The 24216-nt window shown below is 51.5% G+C and overlaps 1 protein-coding gene across 2 annotated transcripts in view; it reads right to left on the reverse strand.

Annotated features, from left to right (window-relative positions):
* RPH3AL (rabphilin 3A-like (without C2 domains)) overlaps positions 1-23448 on the reverse strand; it is a 57809-nt gene extending 34361 nt beyond the window's left edge. The window contains exons 1-4 of one of the 2 annotated variants that reach the window (XM_019545717.1): positions 23288-23448; positions 7068-7180; positions 6201-6344; positions 5169-5298 (exon numbers count right to left, since the gene is read on the reverse strand). In XM_019545717.1, coding sequence (XP_019401262.1) covers positions 5169-5298; positions 6201-6344; positions 7068-7144 — 351 coding nt within the window. In that variant the 5' untranslated portion in view covers positions 7145-7180; positions 23288-23448. The remainder of the gene's footprint in view (positions 1-5168; positions 5299-6200; positions 6345-7067; positions 7181-23287) is intronic. The other variant, XM_019545718.1, reaches the window with a different exon arrangement.
* Between the last annotated feature and the right edge of the window lie 768 nt (positions 23449-24216).

Here is a 24216-nt window from a genome sequence, read left to right on the forward strand (position 1 = left end):
AAGTCCCTCGCCTCCACCCCAACTGTATTTGGTCTGGGCAGTCGTTGATCCTGAGCGGCCTGGGCAGAGGGAGACTGCAGGCAGGCAGGCAGGCAGCTTCCTGGAGAAACAGCCCAATGGCGTTTTATGGAATCTATTTCTGCACAAGGAAACGCGCGTGTCTCCGCCGGCATGACGAGCCATTTACAACCTGAATCATCTAATGTTCCATAATGAAGACAACGCATATCAGGCTCAGCTTACAGCTGGGATAGGAAATTAGATTGATTCTTTGATCAGCACGCAGGGAAAACTGCACGCACAAGGGCTGCGGCGAGTCAAGCCTTGTTAACAGCCATTCAGAATGGAAGCCCCGAGCTGTGCTTTGCCATAGTCCCTGGGTAACGTGCCTTAACTCAGACCCAAAGGGTCTGTCCACAGAGATAAGTGTCAGTCACATGGCACTTTCACTCCTCAGTCTCTAGGACAAGGGGCAGAGAAATGCATGTCTGGAGGTGGTTTCACCATGAGGCTGGCTCTGCTGGACAGCGTAATCCAAAGGCAGGACTGTCCCAAGCTCTGATCCCAGCTCTACCAACTACCTCATTGTACGCTCTCAGCTAACCTCTGTGTCTGGGGCTGGCCTGTAAACCCCCTTTGAAGCCATGCTGGGGATTACTGCTCATCTGTATCTGCAGTTACCCAGCCCATCAGTCAGTCACAAAACATGCCAAATCCCACTATGGGCTGCACGAGCTTCCCCGTCCATCCCATTTTCCACCTGCTGCTGACCAAGTTACACAACAGCAACTTAGGGCCCGAGGGGCAAAATTCACCCACGAGGCAGGAACCAGAAGCTCAGCTGCCCCTCTGCTCACACCGGGCGCTAAGCTATGCATCTGCCTGGGCTTGGTCCCGGGGAGGATCCCACCTGCCAGCAGGCCCTCCTACACCATGGGCTTGCGTGCGATGCTCCCTGAGGACCCGCACTGTTCTTTCTGTACAAGCAAGCAGCTCCATGTGGGAAGAAGCAAATGGGCTCTGCAGGAAGGATAAATGCCTAAGCCCTAAATTACATGCCACTGTCACTCAGTACAGAAACAGCTCATGCAAAGGAAAAAGGATTTTTTTTCCCCACAGCCCCCAGTAGAGATGTGGGAGTTATTCTGTGCACTGCACTTCCACAAGATCAAGCAGAATATGTTGAAGGAAAACTCAGCAAGACAGAAGGGGCCCAATCAGGAGCGACATGCTGGGAAGCTCTGCATAAGAAAGGCCTCTCTCTCCATCCCAGGAAAAACGCTTCGGATCTTAAAAATAACCTCCCCATCCCCAAATACAGATTAAAATGTGAGTGCTTAAAAACTTTGCAAAACATTCCTGTTTGGATGCACTGAGGCATTTTGCCTGGCTCATTCTGAAAGTTTTATTTGGAATCTGAGTGTTTTCTAACTCCAGAGAGTCCCTGACTTTGCTCAAACTGCCAAACAAGGAGGAATCTGGAAGCAGGAAACCAAACTTCATGTTTGCAAGACATCAAAAAGGGAGATTTTGACAACTCTGAAATTTCTCAAAACATTTCTTTGTCCAGAAGATTGGCTGAAGCCAGACCTTCCCCACAAACAGCATCAGTGTCCACAAAGCCACTTTTCAGCAGGAAAAGAAAGACATCAACTTCCAGGATCAGCCCAGGCAGACTCTGGTCCTGCTCCAGTGCCAGCGATGCCATTAGGAACGTTCCCAGTGGTTTCAAGAGACTCTGGCTCTCTCGTCAGACTGCCACACGGTGCTCTCCACCCCTGCTTTGTTCTGTGCTTGCAGATGTGGTTTCTCCTGCAACCAAGCGTGTGGGGAAGGAACAAGGTACAAGGCTTTTCCAGCCCAGTTTTGACTGCAAGTGCAGGCTGGGAAATGCTCTCAAGCAGCTGCTGGACCCCAAGGTCCCCGCAGAGAGAGGTGCAAATTGAACTAGATCTCTCTCTCCAGCACCAGAACAGACCTGGGCAAGCTCCTTGCTACTGCTGCCACCTTTGGGTGGGTTTCTGGGAGGGCAGGAGATGTTGCTGTGCCCCTGCTTCCCACAGTGAAGGGTCAGGACAGCCCTCACAGCAAGGGCAGTTTGTGGAGGAGAGTGAGGATGGCCCTTACTCCCCCAGCAACATGGGGCCTGCACCCAGTGACTCCCATACCAGCCTGTCCATGGCCTTGCTGTGGTGCAATGGGACAATTGAACACCCAAGCCTATATCCTACCCAGTGCCTGATGTAGCCCGAGTGAAGCTGAACACTTGAGGCTGATGTACGCAGTATGGCAGCACCCCACGGGAGGCTGTCCTTTCTTTCTCCCCCACTGCCTGTGCATTTGAAACAGGTGACGAGCCAACTGCTACCTGTCAGAAGGGACGGGAGGCTGCAGCGTGAGCCGTCTTAATGTGACCCAAGCCCTCAGCCACGCCCTCAAACTGGGACAGAAACTCAAGCCCTTAAGCCCTCAGTAGGTTTTAATCCCATTCAAACGCTCCCTCCAGTGGTGGTCTGCTGAACTTTTTATCCCTCCTGACATCATAAGAACAAGGCCAAACATCCAGGGGTTCCCCTGCTCCTGACCTCCTCCTCTTGCCCCAGACGTGGAGAGTTACAGACACTTCCTACAGAAACCCTGTCCTTTGCTAGCCAGGAAACGAGGGTCCTTCTGTCCAGTCTCTGTTTCAGAAGCACGGTCAATACTGATGCCCATTTCCTTGGTACAAAGAATATCGCTCGCTGGGTAACTGCTGTTACTGACACAGGCACTGCCTGCCTTTCGGTCCTGCACTGCTTCGCCCTGCCGGTTTGTATTTATTTCCAAAATAATAAAATCTCTAATAATAAAACTGCTCTTGGCTTTTTGCCATGAGATATTAACACAGAAGAAGGTGCCCAGAAGGCACAGAGGACTCTAAAAGCTGGGAAAACCTCTGTATTTTGTAGGAGCAACTTGACTGAGACGGGCTCAGTGCGCCGTTTCATAAGCATTAGGTTGCACTCATTATAATGATTCCTGTTGGCCAACGAAATGGGGCTGCAATGAGTTTCCAATGAGACCGTAACAAAGCAGCACTGGCAAGGAAAACATGGACTTTAAAAATCCATAGTTCCCTGACAAGGCATTGCTCACGGCCCAGAACACGGCATGAGAAGAGGAAGCAAACAAAGCAACCAGCTGTCTCCCAGAGTGCTCTGGGGGGTCATGGCCCACTCCACTGTCTGCCCTCCCCACCCCCCCCCAAGTGCTGTGCACACAGCAGTCAGGGAAGCCCCCAAACAGCTTGTGCCTCCCAGGTGCAACGCCAAGGGAGCCTAGGTCATTGAAGGGCCGCTGTGAAACAGGCTAAAAAGTAGGGCTTTCCCTCCACCTTTCCCACTCTGCCCCTGCATTCAGGCTGATGGGGTACAGGCTGGAAGGACCAAATGGACCAACAATGCTGGCCCTAGGCCAGGGCCTTCCAGGACAAGGGGCCCAGAGGGTAGGTGGGGCTATTACCCTCATGTCATAGGGGAAGACACTATGAGATAGCCCAGGTCTTAGTCTCCCATGGGGCAGTCTATCAGGAGACTGTCTAGCTCCAGGGGTGGCTCAGTACTGAAACAAATCATCGAGGGAGCACGTGGATCTCCATCACTAGGAGCTTCTAAGTGCAGGTTAGATAAACATTTGCAAGGATGATCCTGCCTTTGACCGGGGCACGGACTAGATGACTTTGTCAGATCTCCTCCAGGCCTGTCTCTCTCTGACTCCATGCCACCCTTTGCCCCCGGCTCGATACATGCAATTTGTTGAAAGTGGCAAGAAAGATAACACCCTGTTTTCCCGTATTTCTAGACTGGCTACTCTCGGATGTGCTAGAAGCAGGATCTCCAGGGGAAGAGGGCAGGAGCACAGCACTTCCTGTTATTCTCTCTGCTCAGAATACAGGAAACAAATAGCCGGCTCCTGCACTCGCCAGCCCTTTGCGCTCCGTGCACATCTGAGCACAGGCACAGCCCGAGAAGCTACACCACGCTGCTCCAAACACTGCCTTGCCCCCGTCTCCCCGCCATAGCTCCACTCAGGCCAAGTCTGCTGAGCTCATGGACCCCCTCCCAGCGCCGTGTCAGGATCCCATCCCATGAGGGTTATTGAGTTCAGGGTAAAGGGTTTGTTAACGATTATCGGGCCCCATTGGCTCACAGCACCTCCTGTGCCAGGCATCGCTAAACAAGGCACTCTTGTTCCAAATACAATGGCCCATCCTGTCTCTGGCCTCCTCGGCAGAGTGGAGCAAGAGGCAAGATATTCCCCACCCCAAAGCAAGTGCTGGGGCCAGCTGGTGATCCTCCTGGCAGCCAGCAGAGCAGAAGACCAGGATCTCAGCACAGGGGCACAACAAACCACAGCACAGGCACAGAGGCACAGTGTGCCATGCTCTGGGCAGACCTGAGCAGGTCTGAGCTGCAGGCTCCAGAGGCTGCCTCTGCCTAGGGAAGAGTGGCCTGTGGTGTCTTACTTGGTCCTCAGGCCTTGTTCTGGCTTGAGGGAGAGGGAGTCAGTGGGGCAGTGCCCCCATTCCCTGCTGCTGTGCCAGGCACCGTGCCAACAGCTCCCCCACCCCTTCCCGGCTTGCCCTTCCCTGGGCGTGTAACTGAGGTGCAGCTCTTTAGAAATGGAGATTTCTCCCTGGGGAAAAATGGGTTTCAAGTGCTTGAAAAACAACCTCCCAGCAGAGCGCTCTCTTAGCAGATGAGGTGGTTGCCTTGGAGATCATCATCTCTGCAGCATTCCAGCTTAACCCCTTGGCTGCTGGAGTCCGGCCCAGCCGTGGTCTCCCACCGGGGTGTTGGCGTGACAGCAACAGCTTTGCCAAGTCAAGCCCCACTGCAAACAGCACTGGAAACAGGCACACAGCAACATCCCCGGAAGAGGCAGCGGATATGCCAGCCCAAGAAACCAAACATGTCATCTTTTGGCTGGGGGCCAGTACAAGACCTGGAGGCTATCTACCTGTTGCACCACTATGTCAGCCCAGAGCCTGCCTGAGGGATGCGCTCCATCCCAGAGGTGGCGGCAATTTATTGATGTTCATACAGAGGACTTGGGGAACAAGAACCCAGTGTGTGGTGTCAAAGGCAGCCCCAGGTGTTTGCTGGAAAGCCCAGCGCTGCCAACCTCACCTTTTTGCAGTCCTGACAAAAGACGGCCGTGGAGCCCAGCAGCCCAAGCAGCTCACCACACAGCAGGCACTGAGACAGCCCGTTCCCCATCACGTTCTTCCTCATGTTCTCCAGCCGCTCCACCAGGCGCCTGCAGGGCAGCACAGGACACGGGGTTGGAGGAGATGCCTTTGGCATTGAATAGTGGGTTCCTGCCATGACCCGGATTCTGCAGGGAAGTGGGGTGGCACTAACCAGTGGCACCAAAGGCCAGACCACATCTATTTGCCCAAGAAAAGGTGCAGGCACGCTGGGGAGAATGCTATACAAGCCGGACCTGCCCCCACAAGCCTGGGAATAATTAAGGTCTCCTGTCCCCTCAGTGTGTAGCAAACTCAGCCTTCCCGTGGCTGCTTCCCCTGACTAAGCATGACCGGACCCAAGCCTTGCACTGTCTTCAGCAGGGCCAAAAGCAGAACAAAAACTGTGCAACAGCTAGCATAATGTGGGAGAAGGACAATGCCAGAAAATTAAATAACTCAGGCTGATGAACCCAGCCAGAACTCTCCACTCACTCGCCGCTCCCAGCAGACAACTCCCCCGAGGCAGAGCACGGGGGAGAACCAGCTCGGGAGTCCTGACAGCAGTTCTAAGGCAGGGCAGCTCCAGCACCATTCAAAGAGGCTCCATCTGGCTCTCACGGTCTGGTCCAGAGTCCTCATGCGGCTGCACCAGCATCGTCCCTAGCACAGGCAGGCCACACTGCTGTCTACACACAGACCTGGTCACTAGGCACTGCACCAGTGTCTGCAATGGCAGCAGATCTTTGATTCAGACCTGGTTCTGGCACAGGGGTGAGCAATGTCTCTGCAAGGGAATGTGGCATCCTCCCTGCCTTTCAACCAGCTCAAATCAGAAGGCAAAGAGGAGTGGGCCTCAGAGGGCCTGCATGGCATCCCAAGTACAAAGGGACAGGACTGGAGCTGCAGCACAGGACCAGACTCTTCCTGAAGGGAGAGAAGGGGCCAACCAAGCCAGGAGGCAGCAACGTACCCAATGCGCTGCTGCTCAACGAGGTCCAGCTTCTCTGCCCGGTGGATGACCTCCAGGATGACATCCAGCTCCTTTGGGTTCAGCACCTGCATTTTCCTCTGCTTGTCCGTCTGGAACGTGTGCACCGACCAGCCTGTCTGGAGCCTGTGGCACAAACAGACCAGGTTACGAGGTCTGGAGCATCACAGAAAGGACATGCAGAATCCCCTGCTGCATGCCCTGCTAACCACGCTGGTGAGCTGAGCAAACCCAGCCACACACCGGCTTGTTCCTAGGTCACGAATCTATACCAGCACTGACCAAATCCAAGCACTCCCCCTGCCCCGCCTGCCCTCCCAGCAGGGATGAGAACCGCTCCCCTGACATGGGCCTGACCCACCCTGCCACGTGATGCCCTCCAGGCAGGCCTTGTCTTCCTTCTGCCATGAAAGGAGAGCAGCTAAAGACAAGTATGGATCTAGCTGCTGAGTCATTTCTCTCCCTTCCCCTTCTGTGCATTCGCACCTCCAGTATTTTGACTTTCAGGAAAGATCAAACGAAACGTTGCTCTGAACAAAAGAGTGGGCGCCAGCTGGGGGAGGCCATCAATTATGGATGGGATGCTGACAAGGCTGGCTTCTGCTGCCACTTGCTTCACCTCTTAGAGAGGGGGCTGGCGGGATGGACTCAGGAGTGGGACAGCACTTCCCTGAGGCCTCCGGGAAGAGAGTTATGAAGCAGGGACTGGAGCTCAGGTCTTTCAAGCCTGACTACAGAGTAGTCCCTTTGCTACTCGACAGCTCTGGGATATGGATGGCTCTGAATTGCACTCCTGCATCAGACCCGCAGCCCAGGAACGAGGCAGGAGGGCTGCAGAGAGGTACTCACTTGGCTCTCAGTGCCAGCTGCCGGTCATTGGGACACACCCACTGATCCACCCCGCTGCCAAAGATCGTGTCCGCCATGGCCACTGACTAGTGCTAAGGCAGGAGCAATCACACCTGTAAGAAAAAGAAACAGGATAAGCTCTGATGGCACTCTCCAATGCACCCACAGAGTTCACGCTGCACAGCCGCTGGGCACAGGCCTCCAGCCCCAGCCTGCTGTGCTGCTCTTGACAGAAGACAAAAGGTTATAGCTGAGTTCCAGGACTCACACCCGAGAGCAGAGCTTGGCCAGTGGCCTCAGTGTATCAGAGACAACAAGCTCGCTGGAGAATGAAGCAATGTTGGTACCTTGCACCTTCTTGCAGGAAAACTCCAGGCACTGGAGAACCACAGAGAAAACTGGAGCTGACCCTGGGGTTTGACACATTGCCCTGCCACATGGAAGGAGGGGCCCAGGTCTTTTACAGCTCTGGGCAGTCCCAGACTAGTCCACACAGGGATAATACCAGGCAAAGCTGTTCCCCACCTGCTGCTCCAGGGGAGGAAACTGTTTATCCTCGACAGCTGGCATATACCCATAGATGGTCCATGCCAGAACCAGACAGAGGCTTTAAGTTGATCTACATTAGGAATTGTATTTAATCAAGATGGCAGATAGGCTAATGCTCTCGGCGAAGCATATTTGCCTTTCTCCGCCTGCAATTTACTCTCTTACATGTCAGCAGCCATCAGTAACTGGTGCTTCACGGAGGCTAAGGAGTCTACAAACAGGGGCGTCCTTATCACACTGCCAAGCGCTAGCACTTTGGCACAGGGAAGCACAGAGACAAACCTGTAGATGAGGCACAATTTAAACTTAAACCAGTTTCTGAAAGCCTGGGGAACACCAAAGCAATGAATCAGGGGAGATGAGATGGGAACAGCTGCTGGTTCTATTTTTCCGCCCAGTCTGATCTCTGCAGATTTGATTCTAGCAGGCACAAGAGAGAAAGAAAAGTCTGAAAGGACCCTGATCCAAGACTGTCTTGCCTATGGTCAATAGGAGCCCCAAGGTCTCTTTCTAAGCTCATCTCTCCTACACATGCTCTCAGCTGAACAGGAGGAGGTATTCCCCAAATGCTGACTTGCAAGATGGCTTTGGTTTTCCAGAACAATACAATCCTGAGACGATCTAAAGGGTTCTCCCACCTCTGGCTGAAGATGAAACACGTTGCATTTAAAGGCTGTTGCCTTCATTCATTTTTCTAAAGTACAGAATGTGCCTGATCCCAATATCTCAGGAAGCACAGCCATCAGTTAACATAATGGATTTTATAAATTGTTACGGGGGGAAAAAAAAATCTATCCTCTAGCTCCAATGCTTACTCTTCTTCCCCCATAATGAATTATCCACAAACCTGACCCCTGACAGAAAGAAATGGGCCACAAGAGAAACAAGCTCCACGGAAGCTCTCTCAGAAGTCAAGGAGCCTCCTTGCAGATGTCTGCGTCTGGGGACTTATCTTGATCCCAGCTGCTGCAGGGCAAGTGGAGACAGAAGTGGTGGCTCAGATGGTATGCATCTTATTTTGGGTAGCATCATCCACCAGGGGATCTCAAAGATTTTGGCAAACATTAAACTGAGGCTGATATGAGCTGGGTAATTCCACCACAGGCACAAACCGAGGCGATGTGAAATGAGCTGATGAGTCAGGAATCATACCCAGGGGTCTCGGCTCGCAGCTCTCTGCACCACCATGGAACATGAATGCTGGGAGAAGAGATTTACAATTAATTTGCAAATTTGCAATGTGAACTACTGGCCCCTGAGGGTTTTTAATGCATCATATAAGTCCTGTGGAGAGAGTTTCAGGATGTGGAAGGGGGTTCAGACCATGCCCAGGAACCATGCATGCTGCACAGCATGGAGGGAAACAGTTCTCCAGGAATCCGGGTCCTTACTGCTGTTCTTCTCCAAAGTCAGAGGATGCAACTTTGCTTCTTAACACCATGACCCACAAAGGGAAATTCGCTTTTGCATCCCTGCAGGCTCAGGAAAAAGCTGCAACCTGTTCTAGCTCATACACCAGCAAACACAACACCTGGCAGCACTGTGTACTCTAGGGGCGTACAGTAGTCTTTGCTAGATACCAAATAGATATTGAGGGAAACCACAATTTCGATCTGCATCAGGATCAGCAGGCTCATCCTTCCCAAGCTGGACAGCTGCAGTATTGGAGGGATGGAGGAACATCTCTCAGGGAAACCAAAATAGCCAGGGGTCCAACTCTGCCAAAGTTAGGCAAGGGATGTCATTACCCTTGGTGCCCATATAAATTCATAGAGGTGTACACCAGCAGGGCAGGTACTCTGAAGTCCTCTGGCTGAGGGTAGGCTGACTGCCCCTGGTTCAGTCTCCTGCAAGACACCTTTTGCACCAGCTCAGAAGCTAGCAGTTCTCCCCTGGGCAGCCAGAGTCATTGCATCAGCACTCCAGGGGCATCGCACCACTTTCACTATGCCACTATGCCACCAACTTGGAAATAAAGGCAGCAGCTCAGGCCTTGGAGACTCCAGTCCAACCCCTGTGTGGGCCAGGCAGGCTGGCCTGTTTCTTCCTCAACTGGATATAAGACACGGTGCAAAGCACCTGACCTGCACTACTGCATGAAAAACAGCCACACTGATGCGTTACAGGTTGCTCGTCTTTCTGGGAATAACGGCCTCGCCACACAGTTGTATCCCCAACACGCTGGCTCCATGCAAGCTGGTACGAGATGAGATCCTGGCCTCATTGCCCTCAGCAAAGATCCACCACTGATAAAAAAGAGCCAGAATGACACCCATGATGTGCTAATCTCCCAACTTCTGAAGAATGAGTCACTGTCAGACTCCCACCCACACCCCAGAGTTTGAATATTATAGTTCTCCATTTAAAAAAAAAAAAAAACCTCTTCAAAAGATACTCTGAAGAAGTGCCTAGAAGCTTACATCTTATACAAATCATGGGAAAACACCCCACGCAGACCATTAATGAATTTTGCAATGATTTCTTGTTTTAATCCACTGGAAACGGCTTAAAAAAATCCCATTGTGTTTGCTATCCCAGCCTGCAGCCTAGAGAAGCTGACAGCAAAAGTGACAGTAAAGAAAACCGCAGCGGATTTGTTGGCTCCCTGTCCATATTGAGAGAGATGCAGAAGAAAAAACAAAAACAGACACCCCCCCATACAGTCAATATGAATGGAAACAACTGTGCCCCTTCATAACACCTCCCTCCATGCTAGCAATCTAAGATGACCTTACACTAAAAGGCCAGTAAAACCTATTGGTTTGCTAACACCTGAGTGGCCCCCATGGCCTTGCTTGCTCAATGACAACCTGACTAGAAGCAGATCGTGATGTGCTCACGCTATGACCAGTAAGGGCCTCCACTTCAGCACATTTAGGCAGGCATCTGTCTCCAGAGAGGCTCCACAGCCTTGTTCTACATTAGCTGGCACCTCAGAGAGAGGGGAAAGCACCAAGGAACCAACGGCAGAAAAGCCAGCGTGACTGTGAAGCCAGAGCTACTAGGTGGAGCTTTCCATATTTGCAGGTATTAATATTTGCTGTCGACCGGCAGCGACATAACGCCACACCTGCGGGACAGAGATAACCTGGCTATTTAAAAGTAACAATGGTGGACAGATACAAGTTTGACAGGCACCCATGACAAGCAAGTGACATCACCTGCTAACGGTGCAGTCAAAGCAAGGAAACGCATGCTCTAGCATGAGCAGTGCACTTACCCCGGCCGATCGCACAGCTCTGTTTGCTGAGCCTCCGCTGGCTACCTGCTGTTGACACTGAACTTTTCTGTTTCCATGCAAGGCAGAAGCAGCTCCATGGCCTTGGCCCTTTTCTACAGGAAAGCACACAGCTTGCGCAAACAGATCTCTCCCTCTGGCCATCCCACAGCCCCACTTCACCTGCACCCCCAAGCAAGCAGCTACCAGCTCCTTTGATAGGGCAGCTGCTTGTTTCCTTCCAAACCCTTGCTGGGCTTCAAGAAACTGAACAGCTTATAACCGTGACATCCACCAGTCAGTTCCTACCCACTGGAGAAGTGGGCTAGCACTGGTCACCCAGGACAAGAAGCACAGAAAGGAAAGCATGGCTTTCTTCTGGTGTCAGAGGAAGGATGCTTTCCTGAAAATCCCTAGCAGTGGGCCACCAAGCTGAAAGCTGTGTAAGACAGTATGATGCTCAGCAGCTGAGTCCAGGTCTGGGAGTGGGACCTCAGCGACTGTTCAGCAGACAGGACTCTCCAGTCAGAGGAGAAATCCTACCTACAGCTGAGATCTTATTATATTGCTCCAAAAGGTGACCCATGTGCAAAACGTCAAGTTGTTACAGTATTTACTGGATGAGATCCCTGGCCTCCGAGATGCCACGTAAAGAGCTACGCAGACATGAGCACGCTAATCTAAGAGCGTAGATCACCAAGCTCTTTCTGCACAGGCAGTACCATTCTGTACCAACGGCCCAGCTTATCCTGCTCATTTCGTAACACTTCCCTTTCTTCCCAGGCTATAAATGACCTTGGAGCAACTGGAGAGTGAAATCCCTGCATTTGCCAACTCAGACAGGGAGAGACCAAACTTTTCACACCAAGAACCCCAGCCCCCGGGTCCAACCTTGTGCACAAACAGAAGGTGAAGTTTTCATTTAGGAACACATCGTGGGTGGCTTTGAAGGGCAAAGAGGTTTTCCAAGGGGAGAATATGTTTTCAAAGGTTCATACGTGTACACATACATGTCAGTGTTACACACACGTTGTTTTCACAAATGCACACAGATACACATGCACACCTTAAACCTCTCCTCTGATACACCACTTGCTCTCCACACATATGTATACACTTGAAGGGGGTGATTTACATCCAGATGTATTCAAGCTGGAAGGCACTACTGCATCATACAAATACTTTAAGCCACCACCGAGAGGCCTGGACTGACCAAAAGATGTTACCTACATCAGTCCCTCCCAACAGACCCAAGGGCACTGCAAAGGCTTAAATCCACTACTGTTGAGCAAAATATGGCCTGATATGCCAGCCTGCAACCTCATGTGGAGATTTCAGGTGCAAACAGCGGTGCAAGAGCAATCAGAATGAGACCCCAAGCCCCAGCAAGTGTTCTGCTAGCTCCGTGGATCCCGTACACTGCACTTACAGGGAAAAGCCTACCGAGCCAGCAGCTCCTAGAGAGCTTGTCTGTCTTTCTTTGGGGTTCTTACAGTCCCTCAGCTGGGCCATAAAGCAGATGCAGTTTAGGTGCTGGATAAAGTCATGCAGCTTGTTCAAAGCTCCTGGCATGGTAAAAAGTAGCAATAAGGAAGAAAACAGGTGACTCATGCTACACTCCTATCAGGATACGTCCTCCACCTGATGGGTTGCTCCAGAGATCAACCAAAGGCAGCATGTCCCAAATACATCCAGTGTCAGGTTTTTCACAGCTGCCTAAGGAATTTAGGCATGACTAGAACAAGATCTCCAAAGCCCCCCAACAGCCTGGAGGGTGGCTTGTACGCTCCAGCAGACAACTCCTGACTGATCGTAGTGTGCTACTGACATCAGCCCCTCTCCAGCAGACCCGACGCGCTGCAAAATCAGGCAGAAGTCTGTCAAATAGTCCAGATGACTCGCGTCTCCTGTGTGCCCCGTGCCAACCAGTGCATCATAGCTGGAATTCAGTCCAAAAACCAGCTGTTCAAAAGTTCAACCCCTCCCTCCTCTGCTCAGGTGAGAAACTGCCTAGTGTGAAAACAAACAGCTACAGGATCCTAGCTGAATAGGACAGAAATGAAGGGAAAAGAACTTGGCAGCAAATCTAAGATCTGTTCTTCTACCCCGTGCAAGCCAACTGGTTTCAGACTAGGCTTAAATGCCTGATGAGCTCAGTTGCATCAGACTCATTCCTTAATGCTTCCATGGCTATCCACAGTTAGGGGAATTTTAAAACCAAATCGACTCCCACGGTCTGGATTTGTGCAGTCCTGGGGAAATCTCAAGCATTTGCGCTGCAAGGAAAAGGGGAAAACCACCTCAAGCCTTTCCCCCTACCATTTGCAATCCGAGGTACTTCCCTTTCCCCGCTGGCAGGCACCCTGGCCAGCTCCGGAGACCAGGACACCACGTCACTGTCGCTGTAACCTGCTGAACTTAAGAGCAGTACACAGCTAGGAATTGTTCGCTTGCTTCTGTCAGCCTGGCCACGTCCTCTTGTAGCTCATGTGACCCACTGTTCTCAGCACAAACACCTTGCTTTAGAGCAGACTCCGGGGCCTTATCTTATTTTAAAGGCACAAGGTTGGATTTTGGTAGACAAGTGGATTCATGCCAGGCCTCCCCGATGCCAGCTGGTGGGTGAGCAGGGAAGAGGCATGCTAAGGATGTAGCCCAAAGTCTGTCAGATCTCACTTCCCACATCTTTTATGCAGTCTCAAAAGGGAAGATCTAAGGTGACACATTTCATTAGCATTAGACCCATAGAGACATTTTTATCCCTGATGTAATTCCACTGATTCAAGCAGTGCCAAGATGCAATGACCGGTTCCTAGCCACCATAGGTGTGACAGCCAGAGAACAGTACCCAGAGCCAGATGTCAGCTCTTAGTGGGGAGGCAGAAGTGTGCTTTGCCAGCAGCTCCATTCGCCAGGTAGCAGGGCACTTCTGTCCCTTACCTGTGGAGCATTAGTTCCCTTGGCATCACTGCAGACGGGGCAGACTAGGGCAGCCTTTGGTGAACGCTTTCATCAGGACACAGCGGAGCTTGCTACATCACACACGAGTAAATAAGGAACCGTCTCCCAGTGTGACAGCTCAAAACTAGCAGCACTGGGCTTCCCTGCTTCTCCGTGCTCAGTGTTGTCCCTGCTCCTGCAGCTGCAGAACGGAGGTGCAGACAGCAGGGCTCAGGGGACGGCCCCAAACCAGAACTGGTTTTTAAATGGACTAGTCATATGGTGTTGGCAAGAGAAGCCTCAATTTTTCCCCCTTTTCAGCAGAATCACATATCCCACTAACTTCAACCAGAGCTGCTGGGATGGCAGACGGAGTGAGGAGGATCCCAGCTTGCGGGCCAGGATTCACCGACTGCATTGCAGGAGTAACATTTGCTGCTACAACAAGGGAGCATGGACTCGCCTCGTGGCTGCTATCTTGCATGTCCTCTAGGCTTGGCACAACCAGAAAGCTGGTCTTTACTCATGGAGACTGTGCTGCATTGCAGCTCAGTCCCGTTCCAGTACAGTTGTGCAGGCATACACCAGAACCTGCTCCTCAGGGACTGAGACACGGTGTCAATATGCTGACAACAACAGCGAACTTGTGAGATGGCCTCCCCCACAACATGGTGAAGTTTCAGTCTACCAACAGTGAACAGTCACGCCACTGGCTCCACCTACGGTTCTCAGTAGGCCCATCCCTTTCCAGTCTTCTGCTCTAAGCAAGACAGAGCAGAAAATAAGCAGTCCTTCTCCCATGGCGGAAGAGATCAAGAGGAACCCATGGCTCTTGGAGACGCTGCAGCTTCTCCAAGAGTGAGCAGACTAACTCCTCCATCACCACTCCACTATCTACGAGTCCTACCTGTTCACAGATGGTTTTCTTCCCTTATTCCCATTCACGTTGCGAAGGCAGAATCTTTTCACTCTGGGCCAAGGCTAGTTCATCTTTACTCCCCGTGGGGACTGCTGCAGAGAGCTCCGCAGGAAACAGCTCCCTCAGAAGCCAGGGATGCTCGGGAGGATGCGTGGTCCAAAAACATCTTTGCCTACAGAACCATTAGCGCGATGCAGCTGCTTTATGAGTGGAACTGGGCCACGCAGCCAGCAACAGATGCAGGACAAGGTCCCTGGAGAGCATGACTCAGGCTAGCCGAGGGAAGAAATGTTCCAGATGAGTCACACGGACCTGTGAAAGGGATGGCACCAGGGTCACACCAGCTGAGTCACCATTTTTCACCTAGGCTCCCTGCAGACAGAGCTCATCAGAAGCCAAAGCCTCTCTTGAGGAAAGTCCAAACCAAGGACGCATGGGAAGAGCCATCCCAATGACAAAGTGCAACAGTTCAACCAACCCAGCCTGGTTTAGAAGTGCCTGTTACATAAACCCAGGTGCGGCTCTCCAAAGATGAGTCACAGCAGCCTTGGCAGAGAACAGGGGAAGAGCATTAAAGGAAGCTCAGCAACGCGCAGACCCTCCAGCTGACTTCAGAGACACAAGGCTAAAACTAAAAACAGGAGACTTGGCAGGAAGTAAGAAGCAACGGGGAAAGCATGCCGGGACGTTGCATGCGTGCGAAGGCAGTGATCAAGGCAGCACTTCAGCAGAAGAGTAGCAGAGGCATCACCTCCTTCCCTAACCCTTCACCAATTCAGACCAGAAGCTCTTCGGGACAGGGACTGCCTCTTCTGCGCCAAGGACCAGCACAACCTGGCTCCAGTGCTAGAGAGGGTGTCTAGGGGCTACCAGCATTCAAATAATAGTAAGATGCTGTGAGTGAAATGTCCAACATTACACTGAATAGCTGCTCTTAAATACCCACTTGTCCTATATGAGGGTAGCAGACCTCTGTGCACACAACACATGCCTAGGTCACCAGCAGATGCTGCAGAGCTTTCAGGTAAGAGACAGGCATGCCGGCAGGCTGCTTCAGCATTCAGGCCCTGTCTTCTGATAAAAGTTTCTTCCCACTGTTTGAACAAACAACCCTTTGGTGCTGAGAGGGCAGCCTGCTCACTGCATTTACTTCCAATCCCACAGTGTCAAAGAAAGACCACAGGTACCCAGACCCAGTCAGACCTGTGCTGGCTACACACAGGCCACACACTGGGATCTGAAGTCCAGAACCTGCTCCAGAAGCAAGAGCTCTGTGGGGATCCACCTGGGACAGGTAAAGGCCTGGCATGTCACTAGTTTTACTGCTATAGGGCTCTTCTCTGCCTATTGTTGGGTCCTTACACTCCCCCGGGGGCCTCTCCTGCTGGTTAGCACAAGGGGCAGGGTATTAAACCAGACAGTCCAGGGGTCTGAGCCAAGATGGACATGGCAATGCTCCTAGAGAGAGCTCAAGAAAGGGAAGATGATGATGCTTTACTCAAAGGAATTGCCTTTGAAGCTGCCTGGTTCCCTTTCATCTGGTAATCTTCACTGCCACTGCAGCATCTATTAGGACACAATCCTATTGCTGAGGGACAGGATTAGGGGACACAGATTCCTTCCGCTCCAAGAAGCTCCACCAGTTAACCTTGGGTTACAGGACCCAGTGCCCTCCAGTCTGGCGTACCTGCATCACACAGGGAATTGAATTACCCAGGAGTGACAGAGTGCCGCTTGGGTGGGGGCACTCAGACCAGGTACTACAGACCAGTTGCAAAAGGAGAGTCCAGTAGGAAGGGGGGGAAAGAACGGTTCTTCATTAACGGCAACCCAAAGAAAAAGCAAGGCCCCTTACTTAAAATGGATAGTAATCCCTTTAAATGTAACTGGCTTCCAGTCACCAATGGGAGTCAGCTTAGTATGTCATCATTCCTGAGGTGACAGGTTATAGCTCTTTCTTCCTTAAAGCTTGCAATTAGCCGAGGCTTGCTTAAAGCACTGTTTTCTCCTCCCTTTTTGGCATCTCATGTGTGGAGAGCCTGTGCCTTGGATTTGGGATCACTGAGCGGATTATGCATATGGAAACAGCTGCCAGGTTGCATCCTGATGATTCAATGTGTTACTTACTGATTACAACTGGGGGCAAGCATCACCTCCATGAGCTGCAGCAGCTGTAGGCAATAAACCACGATCTCAGAGTCCAGGCCCTTCAGGGAACAGGCTAAGGATTTGGTTTTACCACAAAGAAAAGGCATGATTTTCCCTCAAGAGAGCTACCCAAACGGAATGTAGTTTTACCTGGATGTAGCCCTTGTAGTTAACCCCAGCTAGCTACACAGAGGCAGAGATATAGCTTCAGCAGCTACTTCCATGCACAAATCTCTTGCTCTCAATGGCCACATACACCTTTTTGGCACTGAAGATGCAGCCTGAGCATGAGTAGGCCGTCCCAGAGCACTAATTCACATGCAAGCTGGCTGATTAAGCACGCCAATAAAGCATGAAATCCTCGGAGGCTGGCTCATATTAGAATGCCCTATGCAGACATGCAAGCAAACTGCAGGAGCTCTCCCATCAGCTTTCATCTGCCTAATCCATTTAGCTAACTGGTCTCACATCTAGATCACTCATTTATACGGAAATTAATTAGCCAATTAATTTTTTTTTTAGTTTCTCTTATTTAAAATAAACAGGCAGCTGGCCCAAGCAAAGTTCCTATCCCCCAGTCCAAGCTGAGCTAATGCAATTAACTTGCAGCCTCCTTACAAAGCTACCTGCTCTGGGAGCCTGGCTCTCCAACACTTTCCCGGCTCAGACCAGGTACAGTTTTGCCCTGGTTTTCCTTCAGCTATTACTCACTCAAAGAGGCAATGTAATTGCTCCCTGTTCCACACACCAGACCCCATTATCCTGAGGAAACCTTAGCAACTAAGTGGATGTTTGCTCTTGTTGCTATGACAGAGGATAAATGAGAAGCAAAGAGTGATAAGGTTAAGCCCCAGTCCCTACCACCCACCTCCTCCCACACCACTAGCAAGTCCACACCAGGCTAGCGGTTCAGCAAGGGGTCAGATGTGAGAAGACAGGAAAAAACCAAGCCACAAGGGCTGGGCCTTCATTCCAGATGTGGGTCTTCCCCTTCAGTTTCCAATGCCCTAGCCTGACAGCTGCATTTCCAAATCCAGGCCCTTTCTGAACAAGCAGGCTCTCAGAACCAGACTCGTGACACGAGTGACACTGCACCTCGGGGAGGTGCTGACACGCTATAACCCAGTGCCTACCAGGGCTTGGCAATGGGTACAGGCTGAGCCAGGGCAAGGACCTCTCAGCACTTTATACACAAATAGGGGCCCAGAGACAAGCAAGTGGGAGCATCTATATTTTGCACTAAGAAACTTATCCCTGGCCACACAAGAGGCGGAGGAGAGTCCCCTGAGCCAGGACTATTCAGCCAGTTAAGCAGCAAAACATCACTCCCCCTTTGGTGCCTGTGGGCTGGTGGAGAGTGGCTGGAGTGCATCAGAGGGGTGATCCCTTGCCTCTTCAACTTGGCCACATACCTACCCATGCAGACCCCCAAAGTTAGCACAGGGGCTGGCAACCAGATCAAGGGTCACCCTGACATCACCCCGGGGCTCTGACACATTCGCACCCTCCAGGCTTTGGGCAGCAGAGGTGGAAGGTGGTGGACCCCATTGCCCAGCAAGTCTGAGTCAGTCCCTTCACAACAGCAATTCCCCAGCCCAGTATCATGACCCTTGAAGAGCGGGGTCACGAGCCCCCATAAGAAAGAAGTCACAGCGGTCAGGCTCAGACCCTAAATGGGGTCACAAGTGCTGGGAAGTGACGCTGCCATGGAAAAGACTAGGAAGTGCTGCCTGTAGAAGGACCCTGTCAAAGACAAACCCTTCTCACAGGCCATCCCACCCCAACGCATGATGCAAGCCGAACGGATTAACCCAAGAGGTCCCTTTCGTTAACCTGCAAACCGCCTCTGCCAGTTTGAGCCTCTGTCCACCACCCCCAGGACCACAGAGATGACAGTCCACCCCCACACACTCCCACAGGGGCACCTACACGGTGCTGAGCCTTCATTAGGCAATAACCACATGCCACCTGTCATCCAGGTGGACTGAGACCACCAGGCCATGTGTGCTAGCATCAGCTGTAGCAATCGCAGCACTGGGCTGCTTCCCATTATCACTCTGCTGGACTTTACAATGATTCTTCCATGCTTTGCCTGCTACAAGACATCCATGGTACTGGAAAGGGCAGTCCTCATGCCCCCACCACATACAGCAAGCCTTCTCTCTTGCTACCCTGCTGGGCCAGAAGCTGGATTATAAAGACATTCACCTAGCAGCTGTCTCATGAGCCACCAGACCAGACAGAAGGAATTGCTTTGGGGATGTGAATGCAGAACAGCTAAGTGCCTGTGGGCACCACTGCTTGGGCACTATAACATAACCTAAAGCCTAGTGGTAAGCTACAGCCTTCTAGCACGTGTCAACACCTAGGCTACCCTGTCTCTGAGGACACGTTACTTGCTTGCATCTAATAGCTCATTTGTAGCCGTAGTCCCTACAGCTCGGAAAGCGATGAAGAGACCATAGTGATGGTGCCATGGGAACTGGAATCGCCAATAAACAAGTACATGTCTGTAAAACCCTAGGTACATGCCGCAGCAAAGGAGAGCATAAACCAAGCACCCACCTAATTAATGTGACAGACATAACTCTAAGGGGCATGGTTCCCCAGCTGCCAAAGACAGAGTCACAGAAGTTTAGGGATGGAAGGGACTTTGCGAGATCATCAGGTCCAGTCCCCCCTGCTCTGGGCAGGGAAGACAGCTGGGGTCAAATAACCCCAGCAAGGTGCATGTCCAGTCTCCTTTTGAAGATCTCCAGGGTAGGTGCCTGCACCACCCCCACGGGGAGTCTATTCTAGAGTCTGCTCACATGAACTGTGAAGTTTTTCCTTATATCCAGTCTGAAAAGACAACAAGGTCTCAGTTTTAACAGCAAAACAGCTGGAGACAGCATTGCCCAGCAAACAGACACCTGTACTGGGAGGCACAATGCTATTCCCAGTCTGCTTCTGACTAGCTGTTTGACCTCGGTCACATCATTTTCCCTCCCTGTGCCTCGGTTTCACAGTCAGTGAAATGGGAGGCTGCCACAGCACTTCACAGATGAAGGTGAGCAAGAGCTAAGGATGGTGAGCAGGAAATGATCAGCATACTTCATAGATCTGTTGAGGTCCCTTCATATGAATCTATAAATCCATGAAGTATGCTGAAGAGTTTGCACCTGTCCTGCTCTCCCACCTGAGGGGTGGAAGCTGTGGAGGATGAACAATGTTAGGGTTTTTTACATGCAGTTTTACAACTCCTCCAACAACAAAATAGAGTTTGAAGTCAGCCCCCAGTTACTTCGGCTCTCAGCCACCGTGGTGAACTAAATGCTCAGAGGTGTCTGTACAACTAGCTTCAGCAGAACACGGGGTGATGCCAAGTGAACCTGACACAGCCTGATAAAAGCAGGTCTCTGCCACCATTTATCCCCCAAGGCTTACAGAAAAGAAGACAGCAGCTGGGCGAGCTCAAGGCCAGTTTGTGAAAACACACCACAGTGCCAGCAGACTACAGCGTGCCTGACTTCTCCAAGACCCACTGTATTGGGAGAAGTGGTGCATTTATATAAACAGGGCCCATGGGGATGGCCATTCTTGGTCTGAGAGATCTTTGGTCACAGGACCTTTACAACTGGCTTCAGTTACAGGATCTGTTTAGGCAAGGCTGCACCCAAGAGAAGTGCCCGGCCCATGAGCTCAGGATCACAAGGGCCAATTTCAACTTTTAGCTCAAAGCCGAGCTGGGCCCAGACTCTAGACAATGAGACCCGAAGCTCCTTAACCAGAGAAATCTGGATCGGGGGATGGGGGGATACACTCCACTGCAGAGATGCTGACCAGGCATCGTATCAAAGAAATGCAAAGTCCAGAAGGGTCAATGTGGGGGTGGGGTGGAGCCCCACGGCTGGTCCCACTCCCCAGAGGAGCCCCACAGCTGTAATCAGAGCTTGGCAGAAAGCACTGGGGTGGCCTGATCTCAGATCCAAAAGTGGACACAGGTGGTCAGAGCCCGAGCCAAGAGTCACTGTATGTTTGACTGTTTCTCTGGGTAACAAAGACAGGTGAGTGTCACCGGGCTGAAAGGCTGGCAGGGCACCAAGCTGGCACCAAAGCCAAGGCCTGAATTAGGTTCCCCAGACTCTTCTGCAATGGCAGGAGGGCAAAGAGGTGCCATCCACCACACAGTCTGCCAGGGGCATGTCCAGATCTAAACTCCCATCCGCCCGAGGATGCCAGCTGCATCACCTGTTCACAGGCTCATTCCATTTTCATCCTCAGCTGCCCTGGCCCTGGCCCGCTGACCCTGTGGGCATAAACTCCCTGTGAATCAGACTGCCGGTTTTAAACTCTGCCCCAAACTAAAGACTTGCTGTGGTTTCAATGCAAAGATGTGAAGCCGCATGTGGGCTGTGGTTCATGCTCCTCTCTGTTTCCAAACAATCCCCACTTTGCCCGTTTCCCAGGGCTTCTCCAAAAGGTTAAGCTTTCTGACTCATGCTTCACATCAAAGCCTTTCAGCCTGCAGCAGAAACTTCCCACGATTCTGCTCAATGGCAGGGGTCTCTCCCTGCAGAGGCTCCTCATTGAAGTATGGTCCAAAACCCACGATTGCTTGCCTCAGATTTCTGTAGGAGGAACGTGCTGAACATGGAAATCTGCCTCTCCCAGGGACACCAAGAGCTCCCAGGGAGGCTGGTGGCAGTGAGAACTCACCCCGAGGGGGCCAAAGCATGGAACTTCAAACTTACTAAATCACATCATGGGGAGCAAGCATCGCACGTAGTCTCTGCAGAATTAATTCTGAATATGGTGGGGATGAAAGTGGAGACAGAATAAAACACTGATCTGAGCCAGGTTGATCACAACTTTCACAGAAGTTTAGGGCTGGAAGGGACCTTGTGCTATCACTGGGCAGGAAAGCCTGCTGGGGGCAAATAACCTCAGCATCAGCAAGGTGTGTGTCCAGTCTCCTTTTGCAGAGCTATTAAATCTTTTTTGCAGCATTTTTTTGCTTTTTCTCATTGTTTTGGCAAATTATCTTTTGGGAAGTTCCAGCTCTTCCTTCTGGAACTGTTGTTTTTCTCAGCAACAAAAGGCCCTGGGGATATCTCTATCAGCCAGGTTCCACTCTTGGAGATGCCTACAGCCAAGCTGTCCAGTTCACCGAGTGAAAGATTTGGACTAGGTAAAAAACCCAATTCAATTTGCTTGCCTTTAAGTGATTTGCAACTCTTGAGCCTAGAGCACCAGAAATGGGCACCATCTGTGCCTAAACATTTAACTCCAGGCACCTGGGGGAGAGGTCAAACACATGCATGCTACTGCAAGCTTAATCTGCACCTTGTATTCATAGGTAAAAATGATCAAGCTGCTCTCTGGGCTTGCAAAACATCACCAGTAGGTAATACTCCTTTTGGTCGCCTGTTTTGATCAGAGCCGAGGTGATACTGGACACTGTTCTCTGGGATTTCCCCTGGCACTCCTACTGAAACACTGCCTCAATACTTTCCATTATGGTGACTGGGAGCTGTACGCAGCAGCCTGCATGCTGAGGGCAGAGGAGATCCCAACACCAGCTAACTGGTTGTAAGGAACAGAAGCAGCTGATGCCCAAATTACTGGCTACCTCTAATGCTTTAGAAATTCTACTGCTAATCTACAGAGATGCTGACAAATGAAACCTGGATAGAGCAACCCATTATGGACCCACCGCTGCAAGCCTGACTCCTGGGAAAAGTTTCTTGCTGGGACAAGCAACTAGATTAGAGCTGCTCAAGCATGCACGGGAGCCGGGCTAAGCCCGAAGCTAGGGGAATGCAGAGAGCTATTTTGAAAACAAAACACTCCAGGTTATCCTGTGCTCGATTCTTCCTTCTGCCTCGGCTTGTGGGATGCTCTGCTCTGCCACGGGTTGGACAAAGAGACTGGAGCACCTGGGGTCCACCTGGAGTCAGCAGGGTTATGGCATGCTTCAAGCTAAGCACATGTAATAGTACTTTGCTGGATCAGGGCAGCACCAAGCTTTGGATTGTACCCTTTTAGCAAGAAGGCTGAAACTCCACAATAGCTACGTAGCAAGCAAGAACAGATCACCTGGGAGAACCTGCGATGTGGCAGGCAGCTGGCAAGTCCAGCCACAGCACACAGGAGAATCATCTCCACTTGTTTTGCTCAGCTACAAACTCTTATGCTCACATGGGAGGCACTGCCGAGGGACTAAAATCCACCAGGAGGTACAGTTACTTGAGAGCACTCGCATGCCAGCTTCGGTAGGGGCTGGAAGGTGTCCCGAGCTGGGTGAAAGTGCCCAGTGTCACACTCCCCCTCAGACACCCCGACTTGTATCAGGAGCCAGCAGCAAACTTCCCATGAGGGAAACCAGTTGAGGAGCAAAGGGGACAACTTGGATTTCTAACTGAGGAAGGAAGAGTCAAATCAGAGAAGACGGGCAGTCAGACTCACCACCTCCACCTGGATGATCACACCGTGCCTTAGCAGTCCACTTCCACATGCAGGGCCCAGGGCCTCAGCACTCAGGCAAGCAGCTTTTGTGTAGTCCTGGGCAACATGAGGTGCACTCTAGACAACTTGCATTACTCAGCCCTTAAATAAATATGTGGCAGCAATCAGTGAACTGTGCAGCGGGAGCCAAACAAAGGCCTGGATTCTCAGTCAGTGGAACTGGACTGTGGCTGTGGATCAGGACACACCGAGGTCTTATCTGCACGCAAGGCCTCTACCCCTCGAACTGTGGCAGTAGAGTTAAAGCAGTATAACCCTCACCCTCCACAGCAGGGACAGGTAGACCCATACAAAAGCACTAGTGTCTGCATTCTCATAAATCAAAAGGAAAAGCTTTACTGGTATCAGGCACCAGCATAGCCCGAGCGTGAACTCAGATAACGCCAGTGTAACTAGACTGGTCAAATAAAAGGCATAAGGACTGACAATCCTCAACCACATAGATACCTACCCTGGTCCCAAAAACTGCACAGACCAGGCCTGCAAGAACAGAGGGGTGTTTCTATTTGCTGTCAGCTAGAGGGAAGAGGCCTGCCTTGCAGTTCCTGCAAGCTGGGACTCATGTCTTGGGTAATGACAGACTACTGATCTGACCCAAGTTACTCCCCCCATGCTAGGACATGACAGCTCACTGTAGCCAGCATCAACTGACTGACAGACTAGCAGGTCCCGCTGCCTGCTGTTCCCCTCTCTGGTTTGCCCATCACACACTGTCAGCGCAAACATCCAGCTCTCTTCATTTCCAGCATTTTTCATATTTGACACTCAAATAATCCCTGAGTGACTGCAAAGTGCCTTCCAGTGCAGACAGAGCTGCGACAGAAAAGATACCAGTCCAGTGCTCTTGGTGACAGGAGACAAGGGGACAC

The sequence above is a fragment of the Crocodylus porosus genome, unplaced genomic scaffold (genome assembly GCF_001723895.1).
Source record: "Crocodylus porosus isolate Cpor-Errol unplaced genomic scaffold, CroPor_comp1, whole genome shotgun sequence".
NCBI lineage: Eukaryota > Metazoa > Chordata > Crocodylia > Crocodylidae > Crocodylus > Crocodylus porosus.